We start from the raw sequence: 27,084 nt of genomic DNA, 5'->3' as shown, positions 1-27,084 counted from the left end.
GTCATTCCAAAGATTCTGAGAGGAGTTGAGGTCTAAACTGGACTGTTTCAGTGTAGCGCTGACTGTACGTTTAGGGTTATTGTCCAGTGGTAAAGTGAAGCTCTGTCCTGCTTGAGATCGTCTCTGCATGCAGTTCCATCAGTCTTCCCTGAAACTCAAGCCTGCTTCTCTGTTCCAAGTTATTTAGTTATTTGTTCCATGCCGTACCCTTTTCAACCCACTGTTCTGCGAGTGATTCTTGTTGTCATTTCTCTATAGGTGCGATTGAGAAGCTAACCCTGCAGTTGGCACCTCTGATAAAGGTTTGCAGTATTTATGCAGCATTCCGTTCTCTCAGTTTTAAAGCTTAGGGAGGGCAGCTGCCTTGCACGCAGAGGTGATCCATAGGGGGCACTGTTGACTCTCATGAAATAGTCTTGGTACAACAGGTTGCACCACTCTCTGCTACGTTCTGCACCGACTGAACGCTCAAGATCAACCCAGATGACGGTGGTGATAAAATTAAATAATCAAGTTTACTCTGATAAAATGATATATTTATTAGGTGTATTTAATTAAAACACCCCTATGTAATGGTTTTTCCGGAATTTTAATTAATCACATGTCCGACCCAGGATTTTTAAACTGGGTCGAACAGTTTGTTTTACATGCGTAAAACAAAATCTTTTTTTTCCTTTTCCCCTCCACGCAAGATATTGTAAAATAATGTTAACGTTCATGGGTCCCATCACTCACATCCAATGCTCATTTTCTCCACCCAACCGAAAATGTAATTAATCCCATCGTGAGGAGTGTGAAGTTTCATTTCCAATCTAGCAACTTTCCCTTTCTTGCAACGCTTTGGGGAGAAAGGATGCAGTCTCCACCTGAAATGAGCTGTGGGTTTAATGGCACAGTACTTTGCTTATGTGACGCCCGCAATCCCCTTTGCCAAACCCAGCCTGGAGCTCGCCCCCACCCCTCCCGTCGCCCCCTCTCTGTAAGCCCCCCTTAGCTTCTGCACCAGCATCCACAGCCACCGAGTGCGGAACGAGGCGAAGTGGAGAAAGCGCACGCAGGAACCACTTCACCGCCTCATCTCACGCGATCCGCGCTTCCGATTTGCGGCGTGGAAAGTTGCAGGACCGCGTCTCCGATATCCGTGTGTTTGTAGGTGACGTTTCAACCAAATTCGACGGATTTTTAACTGATGTTCAAAAACTAAGAAAAGAGGAAGAAAGATATCCACGAATGTTAGAGGAACTCTTGGCAAAGCGGAAATTGACTCACCGGGATTGCTTGTTTTTTTTTTTTCTCTCTTTCTTGTCATTTTGCTGCTGCGGTGGTGCGTGAAAATTTTGCAGCATTAATTTAACCTGGAATCAAATGCTAACATCGGATGGAGTGTTTGCTAGAGGAGTAACGGTAAGAGGCGCAGAAACAACCCGGTAGTGCATTACTTTGTCAGACGTAGATAGTTGGATAGTAGTCATTTAGAGGCTAATAAGTTTCAGTGAAAAAGTACTCGGAGGCACCAAAATAAACAATTCTCCCCAAAAGTAATCCTGATAAATTTAAGAAGTTCAGTTAGAACCGAACCACATATTGGCTCAGTTTTTAGGAAAATATTTTTAAATTCACTTTCACCCTGGGTTTTCTGAAATAATCTGAATTGGTTGGGATACTTACAGAAAGTTTTCAAGTAAGGGTCAGGGGGCAGATAAAAGGTAATGAAATTATTAAAAGTGTATTTGTACGAAAGGTATACATGATTAAAGAAATAAATATTCATAAAAAATATTAGGGCTCTAATGTCTGCCCAATAGGGACAGAAACTGTACCAGAGATATTTCTGGGCATGTTCCTGATTGTAGATGTCTCTGTCCACAGGTTGAATCACCCAGAATACACAGTGTTTTCCTAAATGGATATCTGCTCAGAGAGGATAATTTGTGTGAAAAGTAGCACTACATCCTGCTGAAAAGGAGTTACCCGTTCAGGTCCCCCCCTCCTGAATAAACCATGGGGCCCCAGCAGTGCATGGGACTCACCATGCTCTTCCTGTGGACAGGTAAGACCCCCCTCTCTCTTCCCAGAACAAAAATCTGCCACTAAAACATCTCTTACAAGGTTTTGCTCACAAACCTGAACAAGATTTATGAAAATGGAAGCTAATGGTCATGAAATAAGAGACACTGTAAATACATCAACCTTTTTTTTCCCCCCTGAGTGATTTCATTCAGCGTGGAGTATTTAATGAAATGCAAATTGTATCCTTTCAGCCAACGGCACATATATAATTTATGAGACATATAATTAGCTGTAAGCTGTTGTGGCAGAATACAAAATGACTTGTAATATTAACATGAATGAAGTGTGACAGTTGTCTCCCGTGAGTGTGTGAGGTTAGGTGCCGTACCACAGCACTGGAACAGCATGCAGAAAGTGTATCTATGTGTGGAAGAAAACATGGAACTGCAGAATTTGGGAATAACAACAGATTGCAGTCACAAGCAGTGAAAAGAGAGGCGGTGCATCCTTTAACAAGATTTGTAATTGATAAGTGTTTGTGAATTTGTGTATTAATTTCCTCGTACTGCAAATGGTCCAGTTGGTGTGTGTGCAAGTTTCATATTTGGAAATGTGCAGTCATGCGATTAAAAAATGCATAACTAGGGAACAGACAAGTTCCATGCTTTCATTTTGCAGATAATACTAAGCGTCTTCCCTTATGGATACAGATGTGAGAGAGACAAGTCATTTCTAATCTTAAGTATTTTTGGCTTTTGGAAAAGAATCAATTTACATGCGTATTTTTAGTAAGTTAAACATTTCTTGATGTTTTGTCCATTTTCATTGATTTATGAGTTCTTTCATTATTATAAATTATTGTGAGTTCTTTTCATTATTAGCATGTGATCGCAAGAATCTGGAAATGCAGCACTTTTTGCTGAATGTGACTCAGTCTTTTATACAAACAAACAAAAAACACAAAAAAGCTTTTTTGCTTCTGTTTTCAGACGAATCACAGTGTGCAGTTTCCCATGAAAAAAGAAAGATGTCAAAAACAATTATTGTTACATTGTTCTTTGGGTTTTAAAGTGACATTTTCTTTTCATGCTTAGAGTGCCTTGCAAAAGTACTCGTACCTCTTGAACTTTATCATGTTTTGTCAAACAACAACTGTAAATTTCATTGTGTTGGGGTTTTCTGTGACAGACCTGTACAAAGGAGTGCAAAAATGTGAACTGAACGGAAGGTTTTATTTTTTAGGAAACAAAATAATTGAGTAGCTTGGTGTGCATTTGTATTTAGCACCCCTGGTATGATTTAATTGGCTAATTGCATCTGTAAATCTTTGTCTCTAACAATTTTTCACATCTAGAGGCTCAATTTTAATCTATTATTCTTTCCAAAATAGCTGAAGTTCTCTCAGATTGTACGGAAAGTGTCTGTGCACAATTTATTTTTTTGTTTTGTCACTGATTCTTCATTGGATTTAGAACTGTACTAAGTCCTAATGAATATGCATTGATTGATCTTAACCATTCCATTTTAGATCTTGCGGTATGTTTAGTTAGCAACCAGCCATCAGGTGAATCTCTTTCATAACCAGTGGAAACATTTGCTCTTCCCACAGTTTACTTTGAACCACAATTTCACCACCCAACAAGCCTCAAAGCAGATTAGGAAAAAAAAAAAATTATGCATACTTTTGCGCTGCCATTTTATAACTTTCAGTTTTACATAAAGCTTCTTTCATGTAGCAGTAAGCTTTTCACATACTCATGAGGACACTGTTACTGCTACTTTGGCCCTCCTACTTCATAATACTGCCAACACCATGTTTCCCTGTGGAGTGGCAAAATGTGAAAAACCTCTATGGTCAATTTATCAATAAAACCCCATGTATTTTCCAAAGGAAAATCTTTACAAGGCACTGTTTGTAACTACAGTTTAAAGTTAATAAAAATATAAGCATTTCCTAAACATTCAGAATTTGCAGAAATAAACTGGAACAAAGGGTAGACAATAAACCTACACTTTATTCTGAACTGTAAATTAGTTACAGATTTGTTGATCTATGGTGAAAAACTCCCAAGTATTACTACTGAAAATTAACTAAACCTGAGTTTTAAAAGTTCAAGTATAAAAAGACAAAATGTTAAAGAGAAAAAAAATGCTAATCAAAAAAGTTTTTTGTGATATATTCGTCTTGGCTTTTGCCTGTTTTCTGTTAATATTCAATTGAGCATTTCAGTATTATAAATGATCAAAAACCTATCTAGTTCAGGGATCATATGGAATGTCAACTGTTAATTGTTAATTTAAGTACAGTGCATGGAAAACTATTACTATGGGAAATATGTAACTCAAAATGGAGCGCTGCATTCAAGATTTATAAGAAAAGCAATATGCTGAACTTACAGAAGCAATGTCAACTTCTTTGGACTCTAAAGCATCTAATGGACAATCAGACTAATTTTACAGATGCATATGTTCTCTGAGGGCATTGATGGTTCACTGAGAGAAAATAAAACTAATTTCTGAATGTCTATAGGATATAGACATTCTATAGACAATGTCTATAGACATTCTTGGAAAAGAATGTCTGTAGAAGATGTGGGTGGGGAGTCTTGACCTTTTTAAGAATTGAGAACCAGAAACATTCCTGTTTAGTTCTTGACAATTAAATATATTTGCAGAAAGAATAAGGAAAAAATGTCACATAAAAACTTTAACTATTTTCAATGCCAGAACTTAAAATATTAAGTGTTTTTATTCTGAAAACGTTCTAAAATGCAAGAATTCTTATATATTGTGTTAATGTGAAAATGTATGAAATATCCATCCTTTAATTTTTGGACCTGCTTAATCTAGTACGGGGTAACTTGTGGGGTTTGAAGCCAACTGCAGCAGTCAGGCGAGCGTTAGGGTACACCTCGGAAAGACACTCTACAGAGAGTGAGGGCAAAAACTGAATAGGGCAAACAATTATGCACACATATACGCATACCTGTGGGCAAATTCTAGAGCTGTCATGTAATCTAGCATATATTTTTTTGGTTTGTGGGAGAAAACTGCTGCATCAGTGAAAATCCCCAATTTTCTCCATATTTAACTCTTTGTGACATGACTGTATTATTGCCCCTACAATGGTTACGGTTGTCTCTCTTTTGGTTAGAAACTAGAAATATATGCAGAGCTGTGTAAAAGCATTTGCTCTCTTGTTAAAATACATGATCAAATTTATGATTTAATTTATTGAGAGGGAAAAGCTACCTAAACCATCTTGGCCCTATGTGAAATAACTGCACTCTTTTTGAATCAAGAATTGTCACTAACAGCATCTTTGTGGTAAACACACAAAGGCATAATTACTGCATGTCTGACTACTGTAGAAGCATCAAATTACTTAAATACATCTTGTCTGACAATATAAGTAAGTAAATAGCTTCAAAAAAATCAACCCAAAGAGTTTATAGGCACTTAAACATCAAGGAGCTTGCAAAAGAACCAACGATTTAAATTGTCTCTGTTAAAGTCAGTGCTCATTATTCAACAAGTCGTCTGCAGCAAATCTAAAAGCATTATTAGCTGTGGTGATGTGACGTACTGGGACTGCTTTGTTACCTTTGGACATGGACTACTTGCTGTAAAAAGTGAATGCATGAATTTTTTAGAAAGAAAGTAAACTGTCCATCCATTAGTTTGTGAACTTAATTCCTAGAAGGAGCATGATCCAACACACACCAGTAAGTCCACTTCTAAACCATTATAAGTGTAAGTAGGTTTTGATGTGTCCTAATTAAGGTCTAATTGAGATACTGTGGCATCAACTTAAACAGACCTTTATGCTCTGGGAAGGCCATTTCTGCTTGTGTGACTGAATTCAAAAAAAGTTTTCTATAAGAGAGTGGACTAAAAATTCTTCTACATCACCATAAACAACACCACCAAAGGTGAACCAATAATGTATTAGACTTGGAAGTAATATATTTTTTATATTGGTTTGGACAACTTTTTCCCCTTATTAAAAAAGAAAATAGAGGTTATTTTTGTGACAAGATTATTCGTGATTCTCTGAAAATGTAAATTATAACAAATTTACATTTTGTAAATGTAAATTTACTCTTGTAAATTGAGCTTTTGTCTGTTGGTGTTGTGCTATTTTTTTAGTTGGTAGAAGAGACCACCTAAAACACTCTGATGAACAAAACATTAGTTAGATGTTCAGTTCCAGTTATAAAACACACACACAAAGAAATATTCTTTTACATAAAAAGAACATTCAACAGACAGAGCATGCTAAACTTACCAGGAAACTGCAGAAATGAAAACAAAGTGTCAGGAAGGGAAAAACACATTGTTTCCTGTCAGTCAACTCCTTGCTTGTTCTGAGTCTCAGAGGATATTATATCTCTCCAGCCACCTGATTGCTTTCACCCAGGGGTTTCCAGGTTGTCTCTTACAGACAATCACCCTGACAGTCACCTAATCTATAGGATACCTGCAGATTCTCACATAAAGTCTGACCCGCCACCAGGACAATAGAAAATGCCCCATGTAGCTTATCATAGAAAAGGATGCAATTCAGACTGCTTTTACAAAATGGAAGGTCATTGAAAAGGTTCTTTTTAATTTTTAAACTTTTTGATAAAAGTTCACAAATTTGGCTTTAAAAAGTCAATTTGATGTTTTTGTTTGTGCAAGATAAAAAAAAAAAAATCCTTATTGTATAGAATTAGTTGCGTTAAACCAATAGATGTAATTGTAATTAATGTATTTTATATCAAGCTGTTTTCACAGTTTTATTGCTGTAAATGAAGGCTTAATTGCTGATTTAGTATAACAAATGATCTGCCAGAATGGGAAATCAGGTACATTACATCCACTTTGGGAGCAATAACCATAAAAGATGACAGATGTGAAGACCAGAGAATAAAAGCTTTTGACCTTCAGCCAGTTCACACAGAGGTGTGCTGTAACTGAGGTGGTTTCCAGCCAGTGCAGACAGAGGAAAACATCTGCAGTGCCTGACCTGTCTTCGCTGCAGCCGACTTGCTCCAGTGAGATTTTAATGTCATGCGACACGGTGAAGATTTCCAGCAGCAGTAAAAATTTCTAACTAGCAAGCATAGCTTTGAGACAAACTGAAAATTGCTCCAAGTGCAGTGCTGAGTCAAGAATCAAGTCCTTTGGATTTGCTACATTACACTTAACTTCATTCTTAAGTGCTATTGATTAACAAGCAGGTTCCAATTTAATATGAACCAAAAAAACAAATATTATGCTGCAGTATAGCCAATTTAGCTCATTGATCTGCAGGAAATACGACAGAAAGGCAAACAATGACTCCTTGGTTTTGTTCATATTGTATCCATATATAATTTTTCCTGATTTCTTAGCTAAACCAGGGCCAAGTGAGTGCTGGTCAGCAATTTGTTCTGATTTCACCACTGAAGCACAGGTTCAAGCACTGAAATATATACACGGAAGCAAATTCTCTCCTGCTCCACAGCAAGTAACCGATTTCATCAGCACCAGCGAGTGGGCTCATGGTGACAAACATCCAATTACAGGATTATAAGCACCAGGTTTAAAATCCCTGTTAGTTTTGTTTCAAGTTTGCTCAAGTAGCACAGAATAATATCAGATTATAGTTCCTTGAAAAAACACTTGCGTCCATTGCTCCTCTCATTTTTATTATGTTCGTCATAAACTTACAACCACAACAATAAAAAATTTGAGAAGTGTGACGTGCATTTGCATTCAACTCCTCTAAATCAATAGTTTGTAATACCACCTTTCACTGGAATAACAACAGAAAAAATCTTTTGGAATATATCTCCACATTTTGTGCCTATTTTCTTTTTTTTAGTAAAATAGCTCAAGCTCTGTCAAAATGGATGGAGCGTATATGAAGACAAGTTTTCAAGTCTTGTTACAGCCTCCACAGTTGCCAAATGAATTGACTTTGATCTAAACCATTCCTGTGTTGCTCCAGCTATCCATTTAGGCTTGTTGTCCTACTGAAAGCTGAATCTCAGAAGACAGTAATTTGTTTTTGCAAGGTGAAAAACGGGAAAATGACACAACATTTGGATTTTCTAAAACCCACCAGATAAAAATCACCAGCTGGTGCTTATAAATGCTGTTAGACATTAAGTATGCAACATAGAATTGCAACACTGCTTACGAATACAGATCAGAGGTCAGAAATGCTAATCAGCATTTTAAAAAGTGATGTCAAAAAAGTAAAATTGATTTGCGTACTCAAACCGTTTCACTACTCTGCGATCCTCTGCAGAAATTCAGCGTACAACAGAGGGAGGGCTGCACATTTACCGGAGGTGTTACTGAGGCGTTCAGCATGTTGTCTTCTATTCAGAAGCCAGGGTGAACTGATGCGTGATATCCACTGCTTTCAGTGAGAGGGATGTCAGGTGGTTAAGCAAAAAAAAAAAAAAGAGTGTTTTGTCCAAGTTTTTGTCACAGCAAGAAAGATTATTGTACATTGATGTGATAATGAAAAGCTCATTAATAACAGTTTGCCCTAAACTTATAATGGGAGCGCAAATATTTTGCAAATCTAAGATGATAGCTTAGAAATTTGGATTGTTTTTCTCATGTTCGGTCATGTAAGAGTTCAATATATATCTTTTTACAATCTTCAACTGCATGTGGGACCTGAAGTTTCCTAGAAAGCAACTTCATCCGTTAAAGTTTACAGACCCTGAATCTCCTTATTTCATCTGGGGCCAGTCTGTACTTCATCTTCCGCATTTATTTGCTATCCATTTGCTCATTGATCTTCTCATGCCGGAGCTTACTGACATTTTGTCAGCTGGGATCGTGGCATGCTTCACGACTGAACTCCCATGCCTTGTGTCAACGATAATTATTCAAAGCCTTGTTGCTTCATCAGCTGTTGGTTATCTGGTGTGGCGTCTCATCCCACAGGTGTCTCATTTGTTTCATGAATCACTTTCTATCACAAAGTCCCAAAGTCCCTTTTTGAACTTTGGGATTTCCTATTAGATCTTTAAAGAGACAGCTTCACTATGTCATTCCAGATCCTTGTTTTAGCCTTCATTGCTTGCTGCCCCTGGTTTTATATGGCACAGCTATCTGCTGAACAATGAAGGCGTATTTGCTTTCTGGTGCTTTTATGCTGGACTTTCTAAGCTGCTGGTAAAATGGCTTTATAAGAATGTCTTTTTTTTTTCTTCTAAAGATGCAACACACTGAAGATGATGCCCTTTCACAGCACTTTGTCTTTCTCCTTATCACCTTCTGCTGCCAGACTCAAGTTGCAATTTGTCTCTTGGGGCCACCCTAATGTATTTAGGGGCGCTTCAGAATCTCTGAATGTCACTCATCCTTTCTCTCCTCCTTTTCCATCCTCATTAATCGCCTGAGCTCTGGATTTAAGGTAGACAGTTTTAATCAGCTACATTAAAAAGTGGTAGCTGGTTCTGAGGGCAGTGTGCTAAATGTGGGAGGATTTCCACTTGAATTTTGCCTGATCTTTAAATGTGTGTAGGCTTGACCAGAGTGGGTTGGAGTTTGAAAAGTTACAAATCTGAAGCACGTTTGACCTAATTTTATTAATAGGTCTCTTGTTATTTTATTATTTCTCTCGCATGCACATTTCAGCTTCTGTCCGCACAGAAAATACAACAGCCAGGCATGAGGACTTACATTATACTTGCTTTAAAGTTTTTTAAATCATTTTTCTTTTAGTTATGTTGTTGTAATAATGGCTGTTCAAGCCAGTAATAAAGAATAAACCACTCTAAATAGGGTCCTGATAATAATTAAGGTGTAAAGAGAACTTGTTTTTTGGAGTGCTCAGCTGAGGTTTTATATTGAATAATGTAAATATTGTTTATTTAAATATTGATTTCTCATGTAAACAGACCAACAAAGAATCTGGGACAATACTATATGATATTCAGAACACAACATTATGCAGTATGAAATACATTGGAGAAACTGAGAATTCTGCTATTTTTCTTGACAGTATTCATATATTAAATTATAGTACATATAGTTAAAAGAACCAGCAAGTTGGTGTTGCTTGCCCAGTCCTACGTCAAATAAGGGCACTCAAGCTCCGGGTTAATTGAAGACATTGAAGTGGAGTTATGAGTTTAACTCTGCACACAAGTTTGGGTTGTCAAATTCCATCAAATATGTTAGTGTGACTGTCTAATGTTAAATCTAGCAAACAACTTGAAAAGAAAAACACATGACCTAGATTACCAAATTAGTAATATTTGAAAATGAATGAGACAGCTTCTGTGTTCTGGGGGAAACTGTTTTGGTTTAAAAAGTGCACATCACATTCAACCCAGAACAACAAACAAAAACTTTTGAAATTGATGACTAAAGCAGATAAGAAAGTCTCATTATCCACAATGAAGCTTTGCCCTGATGTGGGCTAAAAAGGCCAGTCAGCGAGGAAGAATCCACTACTCCAAAGGTGATGTAAAATCTCAGATTACTGTTTTTTAATGCATTCAGGGCTCCAAAGCCAGTTGTATATTTTTTATTCAAGCCATTCAATTGGAAAATGATTGGATGACAATTTCTAATATTAAGAAAATAATAAAGATGATCTAAAACAATAATATTTTTGCAATAGAAATAATTAGGTTAACTTAAAATAATTTGGCTTACCAAAATAATAAATGTTTGTGTTTGTTTCTTGACACTAAATGCAAAGTTCTGGTTTCTGCTATAGATTTAATCATATATATATTTTTTATTTTAGTTAAACATATTGATACAATTTCAGCCAGCAAATATCAACATGAGGCCAAGACACATAATATAAATCCTTTTTAATTATGTTAATAAATCTGTTTAGCGCTACTGACCTCTATAATCAATAGTCTGTGGAGTATTCTTGCCTGATTCGTTGTTAGTTGCGAGTAAAACATCACTCATGTTTTTTAGTCCTGGCATGTCCCTAGCACTCCAATTTGTTTCTGTTTTATTCCTTCTAACCTTCTCGGGGGCCCAGCGTTTGCCAACTGCAATTTTTGCCCTGGTTTACTTCACTGGCAATGTATATTGCAATGACTTTGTCAACTCGAGCAATAGATGCATTGCTCTTCCTGCTTGCATCTGCTTTTTTCCCCCTGTGTAACTTATCATTTTGAAAACACAAAACAAAAAGTCATTATGAAGTAAAACAATTCTGGATGGGAACAGATCAATTACCGGAACTTCTCCAATCTGATTGTGGAAGATTTTTATGCTAGAAAGAATAAAAGAGGAGATAAAACAAATCATTTCATACCATTGTTAGAAGAGAAAATGAGCCTCCAGTGAGAATGCATACTTGTTAAAACTGTGAAATTACAACTATTGCAACAGACTAAAAGGAGTTTTACTGGATATTGCTTTTGGGAGGCAGCATCTTGTGGTATAATTTTGGAATGGTATTGGTAAGATTTCATTGTTTGGGTGTTGATTTAGAATATTTCTTAAAAATCAATGTCCTGATTTCGCTATGTTATGTTTTGGTATTCTCTTTTCAATTTTTTATGGAATAATTTCATGTTCTTTCTGTCCATTAACTAAACAAGATATTGTTGAGGGAATCATCTTGGAAGGGTTTCTAAAAAACCTTTGGATTACTTCAATCTTTGAAAGAACCCGAGTAATAAAGTGTCAATTAAGCCAACCAGTTGATTAATTTGGCTAGTTTAATTCAGACAATTATGTATTTCTTTGTTGGTCCACACTCTCTTATGCCTCTTTTCCACTGAGCGGTACGACATAGGTCGGTGCGATTCAGTATACTGCTTTGTCTGCTTCTATTTTAAAAGCTGACCATACAACAGACCCAAACCGCACCATTCCTGGGCCCACTTCAGTTGTAGATCCATTAAAGTGATACCCACAATGGGAGCCCAGAGGGATATGGCAACCCTAAAAAAATTTCTGGCTGGGTCTGAGCACCCTGTGGAAAAACAGACATTTGTTGTTGCAATAATTACACTGGACAATCTTCACAGAACATTTTTAGCACTGCTCGGTATTTCTCAGAGTTTTCCAGTGATAAGGAGAGAGCTTAATCAACAGTTGGTCCCACAGCAACCACAGACCACCAACTTAAGTCTGATGACAACAGATTTTCTTGCATGGCGAAATATTTTGGTTATGATGCCCGATAATAACACATTGGGAACCTGGCTTAAATGGAACATGGATCATTAGTAAACCTTATTAGGATTATTATTAAGCTTCTAATATAGAGATAACACATAAAAGTTGGATTTATTGAAGAAAAACAAATAAATTAACCCTACTGATTCACCCAATAGGAGTGTTCAAATGTCCTCCCAAAATTATGCCAGAAGCTTGCTGAGAACTAGAAATACTGTGGTTGAAGCAGGGGTAAATATCTGAGGCTGTATGTATAATTTTGACCCTCTGTGAATTACAGTTAACCTGCTACAAATTAGGATTTATGCATCCGATTCTTGTAAATCAAAATTATTTACATTTATTAGGATCTCGCTTAGGATTACCAGTAGGTGGTGCTAATTCTCCTACAAATGTTGTAGATGAAAAGATTTTGTTGAAAACAGAACGACTATAGATGTGATTGTGCAGCAATTAAACCTTAAGCAAAATTAATAAATGTCATGTAAATGAACGTAAGGCCAAGCCTGATGGAAGAATGTATAGTGAACAATGGAAAATTTAAGTTTAAAATGAATCTAGGCTTATTAGTGGGGAAGCAGAAATGTGTGAGAACAGTGTTTTGTTTATCAAAGGTAGAAATGATTTTCTTATATTTTTCTTTAGCTGTTTGATGCATTTATCTTCAAATACATAAGCTGTACATGTGTGTTTTATTTTTGTTGTTTACACTCACCACTTCTCATGATAAATATATACATTTATATGTAATATGAATTCCTTATTCAATTTTTTTTTTTTTTAGAATTTTTGCTTTTTGTATTCACAACCTTAAAAACCAACACAAAAACAAAATTACTGTGTAAAGCTCCTGGCTGCAAGAGTGTAAAAATCAACATTATAATTTTGCCTGAGAGCACAAAGTTTTGTGCATTTAGATTCAAGCAAAAGGGAACTTGAGGTCAAAATTTCTACTAACTAAACAAAACTGCCCTGTGTTTTCATTGTGCTAGTCTTTTTCACTTATTATGTGACAGACAAAATATAAATGATGCTTCATTAGTACGGATGTAAAACTTGTCCTGAAAACAAGGGAAGAAATTAAGTTATCTTTAGTCAACCAACAATAAGTCACAGAATGGTAGGTTTTCAATAAGAAAATCTGTTAAAATATATGAAGAGGGATGTCGCACAACACCATTTCCCAATCTGCCCAAAAGACTGTAACAGATGGTGAGAGAAGATGGAACTCACCAGCTGTCATATTTTTATATATTTAGTTAACCTGTTATACTCTGAGGATCCATGTTCATCAGATCTGTGTAGTCCAGTTGTTTTCAAAAGACAACAGTGAATCTACTGTATTTTTTCCTTCAAATATACACATACGCTTATGGCATGGATTGAAAATATGTGTAGGATAGGTAATGTGTATTGAAATTTGGTAATTCTTATGTTTACTTATTTTTTCAGTACAGATTAAATTGCCATGTGATGGATAATGTATTTTCTAATGTGTATATATATATATATATATATATATATATATATATATACAATATATATACTGTATATACACTGCACAGTGATGTGGGAATAGAAAAAGGCCATTCCCAAACTTTTCACACAGTCACACAAATGTCTTGGTATGCCCATAGACCATCATTTGTGATTTTACAAGGCCCGTTGTTGTTCCTAATTAATTAATTCTGCTTTATAGTATCAGTAGTAGTTAACTGTGTAATATTTATTAGCATAGAAATTTTGGAAGCAGTCTGCATGCCAAGTACTTGTTTGTATGCTCTCGTGACCAAGTGATCGGAACGCTTGCATAAAATGATTTGGATGTTTAAGTGAAACTTTTGTGTAGAAATGTGGTTAAAATGCAGGCCAGAGATTAAAAATTTGAGAGGGAAAATCTCTTTCACCTTTTTCAACATCTTAGTTTAAATTCTATGTTAAATTTATCAAACTTTGAAGCTTTACATGGCCAACATAGCTTTATGGGCTAAATAAGGCAATCAATGACCAATGAGAAGAAGCCAAAAAATGTTTGTGGATGAGCAGTGTTTGTATGGTTATCTTTATCGATCTTCTTTGTTGCATGTACTCCTGTGGTCTATCTTTTGTGTGGTTTGTTCCGTTTTCTTGCTTTCTGTTTCACTGCATGCTAGGTAAGCACCACAATGACTTTTTATCTTGTTCTCCCCTTCACTGAAATGTTCAGCACAGTTACTTTTGGTTATTGCAAGACCATTATTGTTACTGTGAAGTATCTCCTTGTTTTGTTCTCTGCCAGCGCTTTTTTCTTTCACCTTTTCATTTTTGTTTGTGACGTGATAGGGTTCCTTTCCTTTACCGTTGTGTCCTGTAACACATTCACTTTAATTAAAAAATGTTATGATTGAACTAACCTTTAAATTCAATTTGTTTTGCCCTCTTCAAGCTGAATAAACAGCTGAAACATGAAGCCTTTTCAAAAGCTGGTAAAGCAATGTGGCTGCAGAAATAAACCTCTCATTTTGCCACCTTAGCCTTTCAAAAATCTACTGCTAATTCTGGTCAGGTCTCTTAACCAAGTGCACCTGATTAAAGGTAGCATTAAGGAAATATCAAGTGGCACCATGCCTGTGCAGGCCTCATACCTCTGTCACTCTATTATGTATCCACCTTTAGTTTCAGTTGAATGGAAAGACCATCTTAAGTAGCATTCCATTCCTACCGCAGGAAATACAGCTTAACCAATGGCCGCAGCATTTTTGGAGCTTTTGTGCTATGAGTGTCAAAACCCTGAGGTGCCATAAATTTGTCAAAGTTGTTCTAATGTTTGAAGAATGTACAGAAATACTATTCATGTGTTTTAGCTAATGCTCATCCTACTTATGCAGATGCTCTTTCTAACCAGGTAGTGATACACTAAATTCTTCAACTGATGGTGGCACATTCTACTGTTATCTAATAAATTAGGTAATAATAGTTTGAAGATGTGGGAGCACATTTTAGTCCTCAGGTTGTCAGTTGATGCGTAAATTAGAAATAAAATTTAAGAGGTTCAGTCAAGACGCTATAACAAAACTAGTATATCGATGCCTTAGGAAATGGTAATCTCTACATCCTCTATTCCAGTACATAGGTTCTATACCAAATGCAGGACATTACGTCAGAGACATAATTAGACAAAAATTGCACTTTAATTCATCACAGTTAGACCCCATGTAACACATAAACATTGGTGGAATAATAGAAAACAAGATAACTTTATACATTGTTCACTTATATCACAAATACTTTGTGAAATGGGCTCTGGCAGAGGAGAGAAACATGGAGATCCTTAGACTGCTTGATTGTAGTAGTAATGGTAAATGGTAAATCTCATTTTTATGGAGCACCTCATCTACAACTTTACAACATGTCTCTCAATCACCAGTTCACACACGCCATACATTTTATGATGCATTTGTGCCTTTTATTCACCTTGGTACACCGATAAGCACATGAAGGACAATGTCAGGTACATTGTATTAAGCAAGGACACTTCTTTACATAACAGGTCTAATAATTACATGTGTAATGACAGCCAAGCTATTTTGATGTACGTGATAGCTGAAAATATTTCTAAATGCTTCATAGAAATTTGTGAAAAAATAATATCATAATTACACATGATACATAGTAAAACAAGTAAAATATTAACACAATATTGTATAAAGTAGAACAAAGAATAACATTAAAAAATTAAACCATAAAATTGAAAAGAAAAATAGCTGCATTGCTTAAGATGAATTCTGTTGCATAACAAGAAGGTTTTTCAGATTCCCTCCAGTGTCAAAAACCATCATTTACTTAATTAGAGATTCTAAACTTACCTTGCTGAGTGTGTATTTGGAGACAGGAATGTTTGTCCCTTGTGTCTGTTTTTGCCCTGTGACAGACTGATGACTTGTCTTCTCTTTTTATGATGGTTGTTATGACATGACAGGCTTCAGCTTTTACAAACCTAAACTGGATAAATTGACAGTGGAATATGGTAACATGGATGGATGAATCTTTTGTCTTAAAGGCATACTATAACTGTAAGCAAGGAAGAACTACAAAGCATGATTGCATATAGCTAATAAACAACCTTTGCTTGACACGTTTAACTAAAGAAATTATTTATTTCAAAATATGTAGCTGATCCTAACAACTGGACTCATCTTTTCTCTCTTGTATCATTAAAAAAAATGTTGATGCTCTGTACAATATTGCTCCTGACAGGGCACAGAACGCTCCAAATTTTAATTATTATTGGCATATTATTTTTGAGTTGTTTGTTTAAATATCCTTGAATTTTAATATCACAAAAGACCCCAAGAGAAACTGTCAGAAAATAAATGCAAGCATTTAGCGAGCAGAATTGTGTGGGTTGTGTCTGGATAATTCAGATAAGCACCTCTGCTCAGAGGTTTTTGACTTTTAAGTGTCTTTTGGCAATGAATGACTTTAAATCAGTTCAGTAGATTTGATGCGCTCTCTTTTTTTATGTGCTCCATGCTGCGAGCATTCAAATTTCAAGCTCAGCATGGGCAGACCTCTAATTCAACACAAACAAGATTGAACTATTGTAGTGTGGAGAAAGAGCATTTTGGAAAAGCAGGTTTTTGCCCAAGAGGAGATTGCTGTGAACTGCACCCAATGTGATGTGCTTAGACAAACAATAAATGCCCAATTTTCTTTTCTTTTCTTGCTTAAAAGCATGAGTAATGTCTTTAACTGTGCTAGCAGAGTAATTAGATTTATATATCAACACATGTTTCATATAATGAAGTTGTTTAGATTGTACTGAACCTTGTTTTTATTAGCGAACATGGTGTGTACAGCATGATTGCTCATTCTTCTGTATTTTAAAATCAATAACTTGCTCAAAGGGCTGTTCTTATCATTATTTCTTTGCAGCAAAAAACTTTGAGTACAAGCTGGGCCCTTTGAGTGTTTTCCCTATATGTGCATGAGTTCTCAAAGGATACTCTAGCTTTCTTCTGCCATGCATAGCCACACATGTTAGCTTCAATAGCAATTCCTATTGCCCTTAGCTGTTAGTGTGTGCATGAATAGTTGCTTGTACTTGTACTTGCATTGATGGACTTGGCGTCTACAAATTGGATAAAAGGTTATGATTGCTACTAATTAAGGAAACATTTTTCCTTTCTAAAATAGACTGCTATCTGAAAAACTCACAACTTCCCTCTGTCTCAGCAACAAGCATGTATGTGCAATTTGGAGGTGTGTGCAGTTTCTATGTGAACTCTAAAAACAGTAAGAGAAGCACATTATGAAAGCTTTGTGAAAAGAGCATTAGAGTGGCACTAGTGTCTGGTTTTTCTCTTTTGGAGAGTATAAAAAGGGTAGCGTGAGATAAATTGATATTATTTGCTATGACATTTGAGTGTCTGTTAAATTTGTTGAGTGAGGTATAAATAATGGCTCAAATTTCTGATGCTCATTCCATGGAATCTTTCAATATGTCCATAAAACATGTGGCAGCCTTCCTTAGCTGATGAAATTGTGCATGTTACTGTGTCAAAAGCAGAGAAAAGTAATGGTGCATCTTTATTTACAAGAAAACTGTATGATTTTCCTTGCCGCTGAACTGCAGGAAAGATCCTAAATGCTATTATAAAGGCATAAAAATATGATGAGCTGTAAGTTATGAATCACATTTGAGGGGCAATGCAGTTATACAGATATTTAACCAAAAATACCAAATAGAAATTGATTTTTACTTTACTCTTCTCTGAGAGCAAGAACTTCTTTTTCTCATTAAGTGGGCTACCTGGAGGCCATAGATTGCTTCCTTCGGTTTTCAGAATTAATTTGTTTTTATTTCTTTTTATTTTTTACTTGAATTGATTGAACGAACCATGTTCTAAAAGTTTTTGCGTCAATAGAACTGAAACAGTTTTAGCTTTCCAATACGTCATGTTTGGACCTACTCATAGACAGCACTTGTGTAAATGTGAAAAAGAAGATCTGCTCAATATTAAAAGAGAAAGTTTTATGTTTAAAGTCACATGGAGGGACTGCATTTGTAATTTTATTCATAAGCGCTTAGTCACATAGTGGTAAATGAATTGCATATTGAATCGTAAATCAGTATTAAACTTCGTAATTTGAAAAGCTGGGGGTCTTCAGGTAACATTGGAAAGTAGGGACTTTGTCATAATCTTTGCAGTTATAGGCTCTTGTCAACTGCCTTTCTAAATTCATAAGATGTAACTCACTGAGGAGAACCAGATTGTGAAGAAAGTCTCCTTTTTGCCCCACAGGTTCTGCTTTGCTAATAGGATCAAAAACAGAAGGAATAAAAGGGAGAATAATCGATATATGACAGCATTGAGATGAAATATATTCTTTCTTCACTTTGAGAGTTTGGAGAATTGGGAATTCAGTCTGCAGAGACACATAATCACACTCAAATGCATGTGTGCAGCATCATTAAAGATTTCAACACATTGTATCAGCACACTGTAAACACACGCCGGCATACGCACACACACATACACACCCCGACTCATCTCCTTGGGCAAACAACTTCACAGCCATCCAACTGGGAAAGGATCGCAATCTGTGGGGGGTCTAGAGGCAATTACCATAACTAACAGAAGACTCGGCGTGCACACAAAAAAATCAGAAGGAAATGAGAATGAACCTACGCAATCAGAGCAGAGAGAGAATGTTAACAACACTGTTGGCTCTTACTGCGTGAAAGATTGACAGCAAGAGATCACATATTTATCTTGCTCCATCAGCTTCGGTCCCAAGAGATCGTGACGATACAATATGTACTTCATTGTCACATGAGCCTGCTGCTTTGGCTCCTACCACCCCATGCTGTGTTGTTCCCCAACTGCATCACCTTATAAAAAAGTTGTGCAATAAGTTCTGCAATAAGTTGTCAGGGGAAGGCCAATAACCTTTTTCTTTTCTTCTGAAGACAGCTCTGTCATTTCATGCCAGTTTCTGTGGGTGAATGTTCCAAGTGCTTAGGCGGAGATGATGACAGGAGTGATGGGAGTCTGGTATTGATGTTATCTGGTCAGGTCAGAAAAGGGACGTTATTACCCTGGTGTTTTCTACTTTTGCTGTCCAGCTGGAAAACATAATCTATAACTGTGTCAACCATCCAGATGTGCAGTTCTGTCAGAAAAGTCTTTTTCATTTCTGTCTCTTCAAGCCTTAGCAGTCAGAGTATTACACATTCTGACTTCCTGTCCATCAGATTTGTTTTATGAATTCACCATCTTGTCTCAGAGGGCCTAACTTTGGCCAAGAACCACTGTTCATTATCTGATCTGGATAGATTTACCCCTGTCCAAAAAAACCCCAACTTTTACATTACACAACGACACCCAAGAAGGGAAGCAAAGAAAACCTCCACAGGCCGAGAGGTGAATTTTAATTTAGAACTTGATAGATACCATGGAATTGAAGCCTGAGGGGAAACTATTCAAGACCGTTAGGAGTGTGTTCCCAAACCAGGACTCAATTCCCTTACCAATTTTCAGCAACACTGCCTCAAGAGAGGTAAACATAAGTGAGAGCTCCAGCCAATAAGAAAATGTATTAGCAGCAGGACTTTCCATCTTCCAAAACCTCTATCTTTTTACTATGGATATTAATACTTTTTTGCAATAAGCCAGGTAAGGGTCAGACCAGCTCGGTTGTGGTGATAAGGAGATTGGAATAGTCTCTCCACTTTACAAATTTACAGTGTCGCTCAAAGACTTACCTGCATTAATAGATCATTAATTATGGACTTGTAATGGTGTAATCTAACTACTCCATTCTGCACATACAGCTTGTTTTCTATGCTGTTGTAGCAACTTAATACAGTTCACTTGCACTTCATGACATTTCAGAATCTGACTGTGTTGGAATAGGCTAGAGGGTCAGACACTATTTTATATAAAGATTTTTATATAGGATTTTGATGGCTGTACATGTTTTGCCTGTATCTGTGATACATTGGCCCGGAGAATGAGACATAGATATTGATCTATCTGAGGGCTTCAGGCCAGACCTGAGCTCAAAATTGCAGCCTAAAAAAAAACTGTTATTGGTCAATTTCTTGTTAGCGTTAAATGTGCTGATGGCTAGTTGGTAGGCCCTGTCAGGACTGAAAATTGCAATCTGTGCTGTGGCGGACCAGATGTCATCATAGAATGAGAAAAATCTGCTTCTGTGTTAAACTCTGTATAGAGGCGTGTGGTAAGGTGGGGCTGTATGGGCGTGCGTGTGTGTGTGTGTGTGTGTGTGTGTGTGTGTGTGTGTGCCTGGACCATTCATGGAGGGAAGTACTTTTCTATTTTGATTCAGACTTCTGAAAACATAATTCTGTAATCATTGTCAATAATCAAAAATGTGGATTTGCACATTTTTCTTCTTCTTCTCTTATCTTCAGTAGTGTTAAGCAGGTGGCCATATTGTTATGGCATGTGTCATTGCCTGCCTCAAAAACTGTGCTTCAGAAATCTAACCAGGATTTTTCCTCACCTTAACCAGGTACTTTTAGTTCAGTAAATTGAGCCCTGAGACACTACAACTATCTACATTGTTGTGATTTCCATTTCTAGTAAAACAGGTGTAAAAACAAAGGAAAGCAAAAGGAATTGCTAAATCAGTCTGTTTAAGAATTTAATTAAGTACCCTATTAATGAAATTTTTTCCCTTTCTTAGTTCTGCTTATGCAATATCAGTTTATTGTGCTGATCTTTACCATTTGAAAATCCAAATCCTAAAAGATGATTTAGGTTTTGGTATCAAAATTAATGTAAAGTTTATTCAATCAATTTACTTTGATCATAATCTGAGGCTATATTTTACCATCACAAAGATGTTGTAAGTTCAATGAAGGAAATGTTGTGATTGGTCAATTCAAATCTCTAACTTTGTAATAGTTATGCAGAGGCCTCGCCTGCCAGAAACTGATGACTTGCATGTCATGCTTTATATTTGTTATCCATGCTGGGATCCACATTTCCACTCTGTTTATTGCACCCACAAGTCTGTTTTCATGATCTCATTACTTTTACCCTGCCACCATCTGTGGCCTTTCCTTCTCTTTAGAATTCAATTACTTTGGGTAACCAAATCTACCAACAGACACTTTTGCCAAAATCAATCCAAACATAGCGAGGGATGGCCAATCTACAGGCTGCCCAGTGTTGTTTCAGTGAATCGGCTGAAAGATGAAGTAAGGAAGAAATGCCTTGTCACCCTGGTTTGTAACATCCTCATTGTTACGTCTCCAGTAAAAGTGTGCAATGTCTCTTTCAAATGTCTGACTCATTTGAACAACATTGTGGCGACATTTATCAACAGATTTAAATCTTTTGGCATACTGCATAATCAGATTAGCCGTTTTTATCTAATCATAGTCCTCAATCTGTGTTTTAAATGCTTTAATATATGCTTAACAGATGTATGCACCGCATCCAAGACAGAAGCAGTAAGATCATGATTTGTCTTATTTAGTCATCTTGTCCCAGTTTCCCTTTTGAGGGAACTGTCCTACTGTGCTGCTTTGAGCATGCCCATGGCCAGATCGGAACACAGTAATAGAGGATAGTAATAGAGGATAAACCAGTTCTTAAAAGGTCCATATAGGGGGGAGTGGAGATGTATCCAAATCCAAAGGATTTAAGCAAAGACGTGAAATCCGCTTTGTTTCGCTGTGGGCATCAAGCTGAGAGTGTGGGGCTTGTGTGGGCTCCTGGTAACGGTCTGGGGCATCTCTAGTGCCAGCATTTTCTAGCAGGTAATTTGGGCTCTCACAGCCAGTGTGCGAGTGTGAGAGAGTGTAATCTCCATGAATACAGAGGGTACAATATTCACTTTTCAAAGAGTATGGAACACATGACAATTCTATTTAAGGTAAGAGATGGTGTTGAAAACATTTTTAAGGCTAGATTTACTCTTAACAATACATACAAAAAATGTGATTTCATGTAGTGCCTTTGCTTGATTGGGTAATTATATAGATTTACCTTGATCAATTTCTATAAAACCTGACAGCTGGAATAGATTATGTAAAACGTAGTTGTGGAGGTATCGTCAATAATGCAGAATGACTTTAAATCTCTTATGCATATCTGCATCCTTAATTAGTTTGTAGAGCAGCAGTGTCTGCTGAAAAAGTGTTCTCTTATCAGCAGTTAGCATCACGTAAAAGGAACGGGAAACATTTTGGAAACATAATAGACTTACCCATTTTCTTGTGACACTGGCTACAAACCATACTAACAGTTTAACCTATTTAAAATTTTGGGGGATAAAATTATGCTTTTTCCTCCCATGTGGTATGTTATTTGCTTAGGTGACCTTATTTTGGTTAAAAACGTCAACTTATTTAATGCTTTTCCTCTAATTTTTGATAGATAGCTATAATTTACTGTGATGTGATCAATTAAACACAATTGCATGATTGGATAAAAAGACACAAATGTAAAGTTAAGCTTGATTTTCTCACTGATGCCTCTTCTTAGACAAGATTTTATCTGTATTGACCAGATTGTGATGTAGTAAAAGTGGCTAACCTACAATTGCTGTGATCAAGATAGAATAAAGAACAACAACAACCTTAACATTTATTGCATATTGTAAATATGTCTAAAAGTTTAAAATATATATATATATTATTTCATTTATTTGTTTATTTTATTCATTTACAATTTAAAATGAACATGTCACATGTTGACAAACAGGATTTGCATAATCTTATTTATGGGATTTTAAAAAAAGGATCACACTGTCTGATCAGCTTCGTACTGCTTAAATAGTTGCCATTGCTTATGTCTCTAAATCGACTTTTATAATTAAAATCAAATACTATAACAACCCTCTGAACAACTTGTGTCCAACATTCACACACTTCATTAAATTGTCTATTTATTTCAGAGTCCACTATTCCAAGATTAGCTGGTTTATTTATATACAAAATCGTGGTTTTCATGCTGCTGCAACCTTTGTTCTTTTTTTCGTTCACTGCATGCTCCACTGACAAATGCTGATTTTTGCTTGCTCTCTACTTGCAAATAACAACACTGCATCACTGTAAAAAGCTTTTCAGTGATGTAGTTCATGTTTTTGGGTTGTGTGTTTAACTCATTTTGGCCAATTTTATCTTGAGCAAAATTACTGAATAGTAGACAAAGAATGGCTTTGAGTTTAAAAAAATGCATTTGGTATTCAGTAACAATTTTTCTGAAGTCATGTTTACAGTCACCTGTGTTATGTTTTATGAAGAAATGTTGCTATTTACAGGTAACTAGAATTAGATATATTTGTCAGGTTGAAATAAACTTAGAAAGCAAAATCCTTATAAATAACTAAAAACAAAAGTTCATGCCATTTGATGAAGCTGGTTTTAACTTTGGATTAATGTTATGCAAAATAAACCACAAGCCTGACAAAACCCATAGCAAAATCATTGTTCATATTGTACTGTTGGAAGATGGTAGACTAATGTGTTACTCCTTGTACGTACAATACTACTGCTATTTTTGCTCATCCCCTCTTGAAAATATGTAATTTCTACTTGATTTGCCTGGCATGTGCAGTCATACATGACATGTTGCACATTTTATCTTTCCAAAATGGGATTGGTTTTCCTCTGAAGCTGGAGTGTACCTTACATGTGTAAGTAAATTACTATCAGCTTCATCATGATGCTCTACAAGGCAGAGCTTCTTTTATAAGCATGTATGATTAAAGTAAGCCCCGGTGTACTCATTATATTCAATTTACATTTAGCGAAGAGTCTTCTTTGCTCTTCTCTTGCAAATTCTGTCAAGGCAGGTACCACAATTGCTGCATTCTGATGACACTTGCAGGGCAGTTTTTCTCTGCTTCAGCACTTGTACGCTTCCAAAGTCATGTCTGCTCATCAAAGCTGGGGAATCTCACTACGCTGCTTTTAAATTTATGGCTCACTTTGCTGTATTAAACACGCTCATGGTTTTGTAATGGGTCTAGTTGGTTAATCAAGTGGGCTGGAAAGCAGATCAAAGGACTCTGGTAGACACAGACATTATTTTTGGCCCACATCAGTACTTTCTAAAGAACACATTTTTTTTTGCGTGGGATGTTTCGTTCATCCCGTCTGCTGGGGTTGCTTTGATTTTGGGGTTATCCAACTTTGGTTTTAAATTTTTAAATAAAAGTTCTTATTTAAATTACTAATTCTCATACATAAATATCTGAATGTGATTTCATTCTAAAATTTAAAAAATATTGCAATACCTTTACTTTTTGACTCAGAATTGCATCATTAAGTTCAGTTTTAGCAATTTTTGGAAATATTTAGGCTGGAGTTACCCCAACTCTGCAGCATATGTGTTTTAGAGTTTCAGAGAGATGTAAGTGAGATGGGTAAAAAGCAGAAGCATGGCTATCAATCATAAGCCAGTGTTTTTTTCCTTGGCAATCTACCTTTGCATGCTAGCATCACCCCTAATAGAAATGTTTTGGGAAAGATCACTTTATCTTTCCAGCTGTCAGAGAACTGATCTGCTAGTTGATTATGATAAGCTATGCTGCTCAGAATTTAGCAGTGGAAAACATGCTGCATGCTGCAGTGCATATAGAATACCAAACCAAATGGATAAGGTATTCAGATGAAAATTCACATCATGAATTGTCACAGTTTTTCTGTTTGCATCCTGTTTTTCTTTCATAATGACTTCTGCCCATTTTTTCCTTTTTTTACCAATGCAATATTACCCTGGAAAATAATAGGGGTAGGAATAAAAGGAAGGATTGAGGGGCTTATCTAGCTCTGCAGGTATGGTATTACAGTCTTCTCAATGGGAATCGGACCTGTGTTGTGAAGTATAAGCCCCTGCTGTGCATTAAAGCATTCTGTTTATAATCCTTGTGCTCTTTCTCATAGATGGGAGCTGGGACAAAATGAAGGGCAAACAGTCTGTTGGCAGTATTATACTGACAAGCGGCTACTGAGCAGGAGGCATAAGTGGCAGTCAGATGATTTTGGTATGAGGCTGCAGGAGTCCAGCATTGTCATAGAAAAACCTCCTCCAGACTAACATATGCACTGTTTCTCCTCTTGGAAAAACACACCTCCAAAATGATAAAAAATAAAGGGTTTTGCAAAATGATTCACATCCCTGAACATCATTTCAGCAAAATTCAACATATTTTGTTGATAGAGCAAAACAAAGTGATGCAAACTCTAAAGTGAAAGGAAAAGGATTAAGCTTTTATTATTTTTTACCACTAATATTTCTTTCATAAATAAAATCCAGTGGTTTGGTGTGCATATATTTTCAGCCCTCCTTTACTGTTATAAAAGCTGCTAATGTTTTGAAGTATGTCTCTACCAGCTTTACACATCGAGAGGCTGAAAGGCTTTCTGCAGTCCTTTAAGTGAAATAGCTTGCAAAACAGGAACTTTCAAATCTGGCAAGTTGTATTAAGGTCTGAGTTTTCATTGTAGCTCTGGTTGTATGTTTATATTGGTTGACCAGATGGAAGGTGAACCTCCATCCCATTATCAAGTCTTTGCTTGCAGGTTTCTAACATGTTTCCTTCCAGGATTGCCCTGCATTTAGCTGCATGAATCTTCCCATAAACTCGGATTCAAATGTACTTTTCCTATTAAGAAATATTGCCTACATTCTGATGATGCCGCCACTACGTGTCACAATGAACGTGGTGTGGTCAGGTAGAGTTATTGGTAGTTTTTCTCCACAACTAGTTTAACTTAAATCAGAACTTGTTGGTTTCTTTCAACAGTGATTTTCTTCTCATCAGTTTCCACCAGACCAGACTTATTGACAGCACAGCTAATTGTCCTGCAGATTCTCCCACTTGAGCTGTTAATCTCTGCAGTTTCCAAAATTACCATTTGACTCTTCGCTGCTTGTCTGTTTAATTCTCTCCTTGCATGGTTTCAGTGCAGAGGGACAGTACTGATTTGGGGATTTTGTAGTTGTCCCACTCTTTTTTTTCATTTTCAGATGATGGATTGAGCTGTGCTCTATGATAATGTTGATCCAGAACTTTAAATATCTAAACAGTTTTATTCCTGACTTTTGAGGTCTTTGTGATGCTGTTTGTTCACTAATGCTCTCCAAAACCATACAGCCTCAAGTGTTAGTAGAACAGTTGTTTCGTGTTGATATACAATTTTATACAGGCATGCTCTTTTTTTTTTCTAAGTAGCTAACTCCTGGGTTTTATTTAGGAGTGTCAGAGTAAGAGATGTCTAATTGATTCATAGATTTGTATTGAAAAACAAAGATTTAATCATTTTTAGGTGTTATTAAATATTGGTGTTAAATAGGTGTTATTTTTATTATATAAAATCCTGACAAAATACATTTGAGTTTATTGCCGTTTTACAAAATTAGAAAATGTTCAAAGGGTATGGGTGTTACTTTCCAAAGCAGACAGTATTTTAACTATACGAGTTCTTCTCAAAGACTCATTTTGAGTGCCAAAGTAGGCTTCACTAAGTAATTATGCCAATATCAAATTAAAAACATCATCATCAAACAAGGTCATTCTTTATCATTACCATGTGAACAGTGGATCCTTCAAACTAAAGTGTGAAACTAAATTGAATGTATTATCAGCTATTTTAATTATATTTTCAAATCAATTTGTGTGTTGGATTGGCTAATAACTCGGCCTTGCTTAGTGCTCCTACAGTTCCATGTGGATTGTGATAAAATAAGACTGTGGATCTGGACCACTGAATATTCAGTGAGGCTTTGTAGGCTAATTATAATGTGTGTGTCTTCATAGACTTGGGGACTTCACATGGTGACTGAATAAAGCAGAGCATAAAATAAATTAATTTCCTGCTTTGATGCAGCTGTGTTTTGTGCACAATTGTCTGATGGGATGGGGGAGGTGCTGTGTGTAAGGCGTGCGGGGGCATGT

The 27,084-nt window shown here is 36.3% G+C and overlaps 1 protein-coding gene across 1 annotated transcript in view; it reads left to right on the top strand.

The window, feature by feature from the left end:
• Positions 1–883: 883 nt before the first annotated feature.
• The window catches only part of LOC114150249 (transmembrane protein 132C), a 157,748-nt gene continuing 131,547 nt past the window's right edge, over positions 884–27,084 (top strand). The window contains exons 1-2 of the mRNA XM_028026592.1: positions 884–1,404; positions 1,870–2,050. Of these exons, the coding sequence (XP_027882393.1) occupies positions 2,002–2,050 (49 nt within the window). The 5' untranslated portion in view covers positions 884–1,404; positions 1,870–2,001. The remainder of the gene's footprint in view (positions 1,405–1,869; positions 2,051–27,084) is intronic.

Source organism: Xiphophorus couchianus, chromosome 8, assembly GCF_001444195.1.
Source record: "Xiphophorus couchianus chromosome 8, X_couchianus-1.0, whole genome shotgun sequence".
In the NCBI taxonomy this organism is placed as follows: domain Eukaryota; kingdom Metazoa; phylum Chordata; class Actinopteri; order Cyprinodontiformes; family Poeciliidae; genus Xiphophorus; species Xiphophorus couchianus.
The sequence above is the reverse complement of the archived record's forward strand: the minus strand, read 5'-3'. Positions and strand labels throughout refer to the sequence as shown.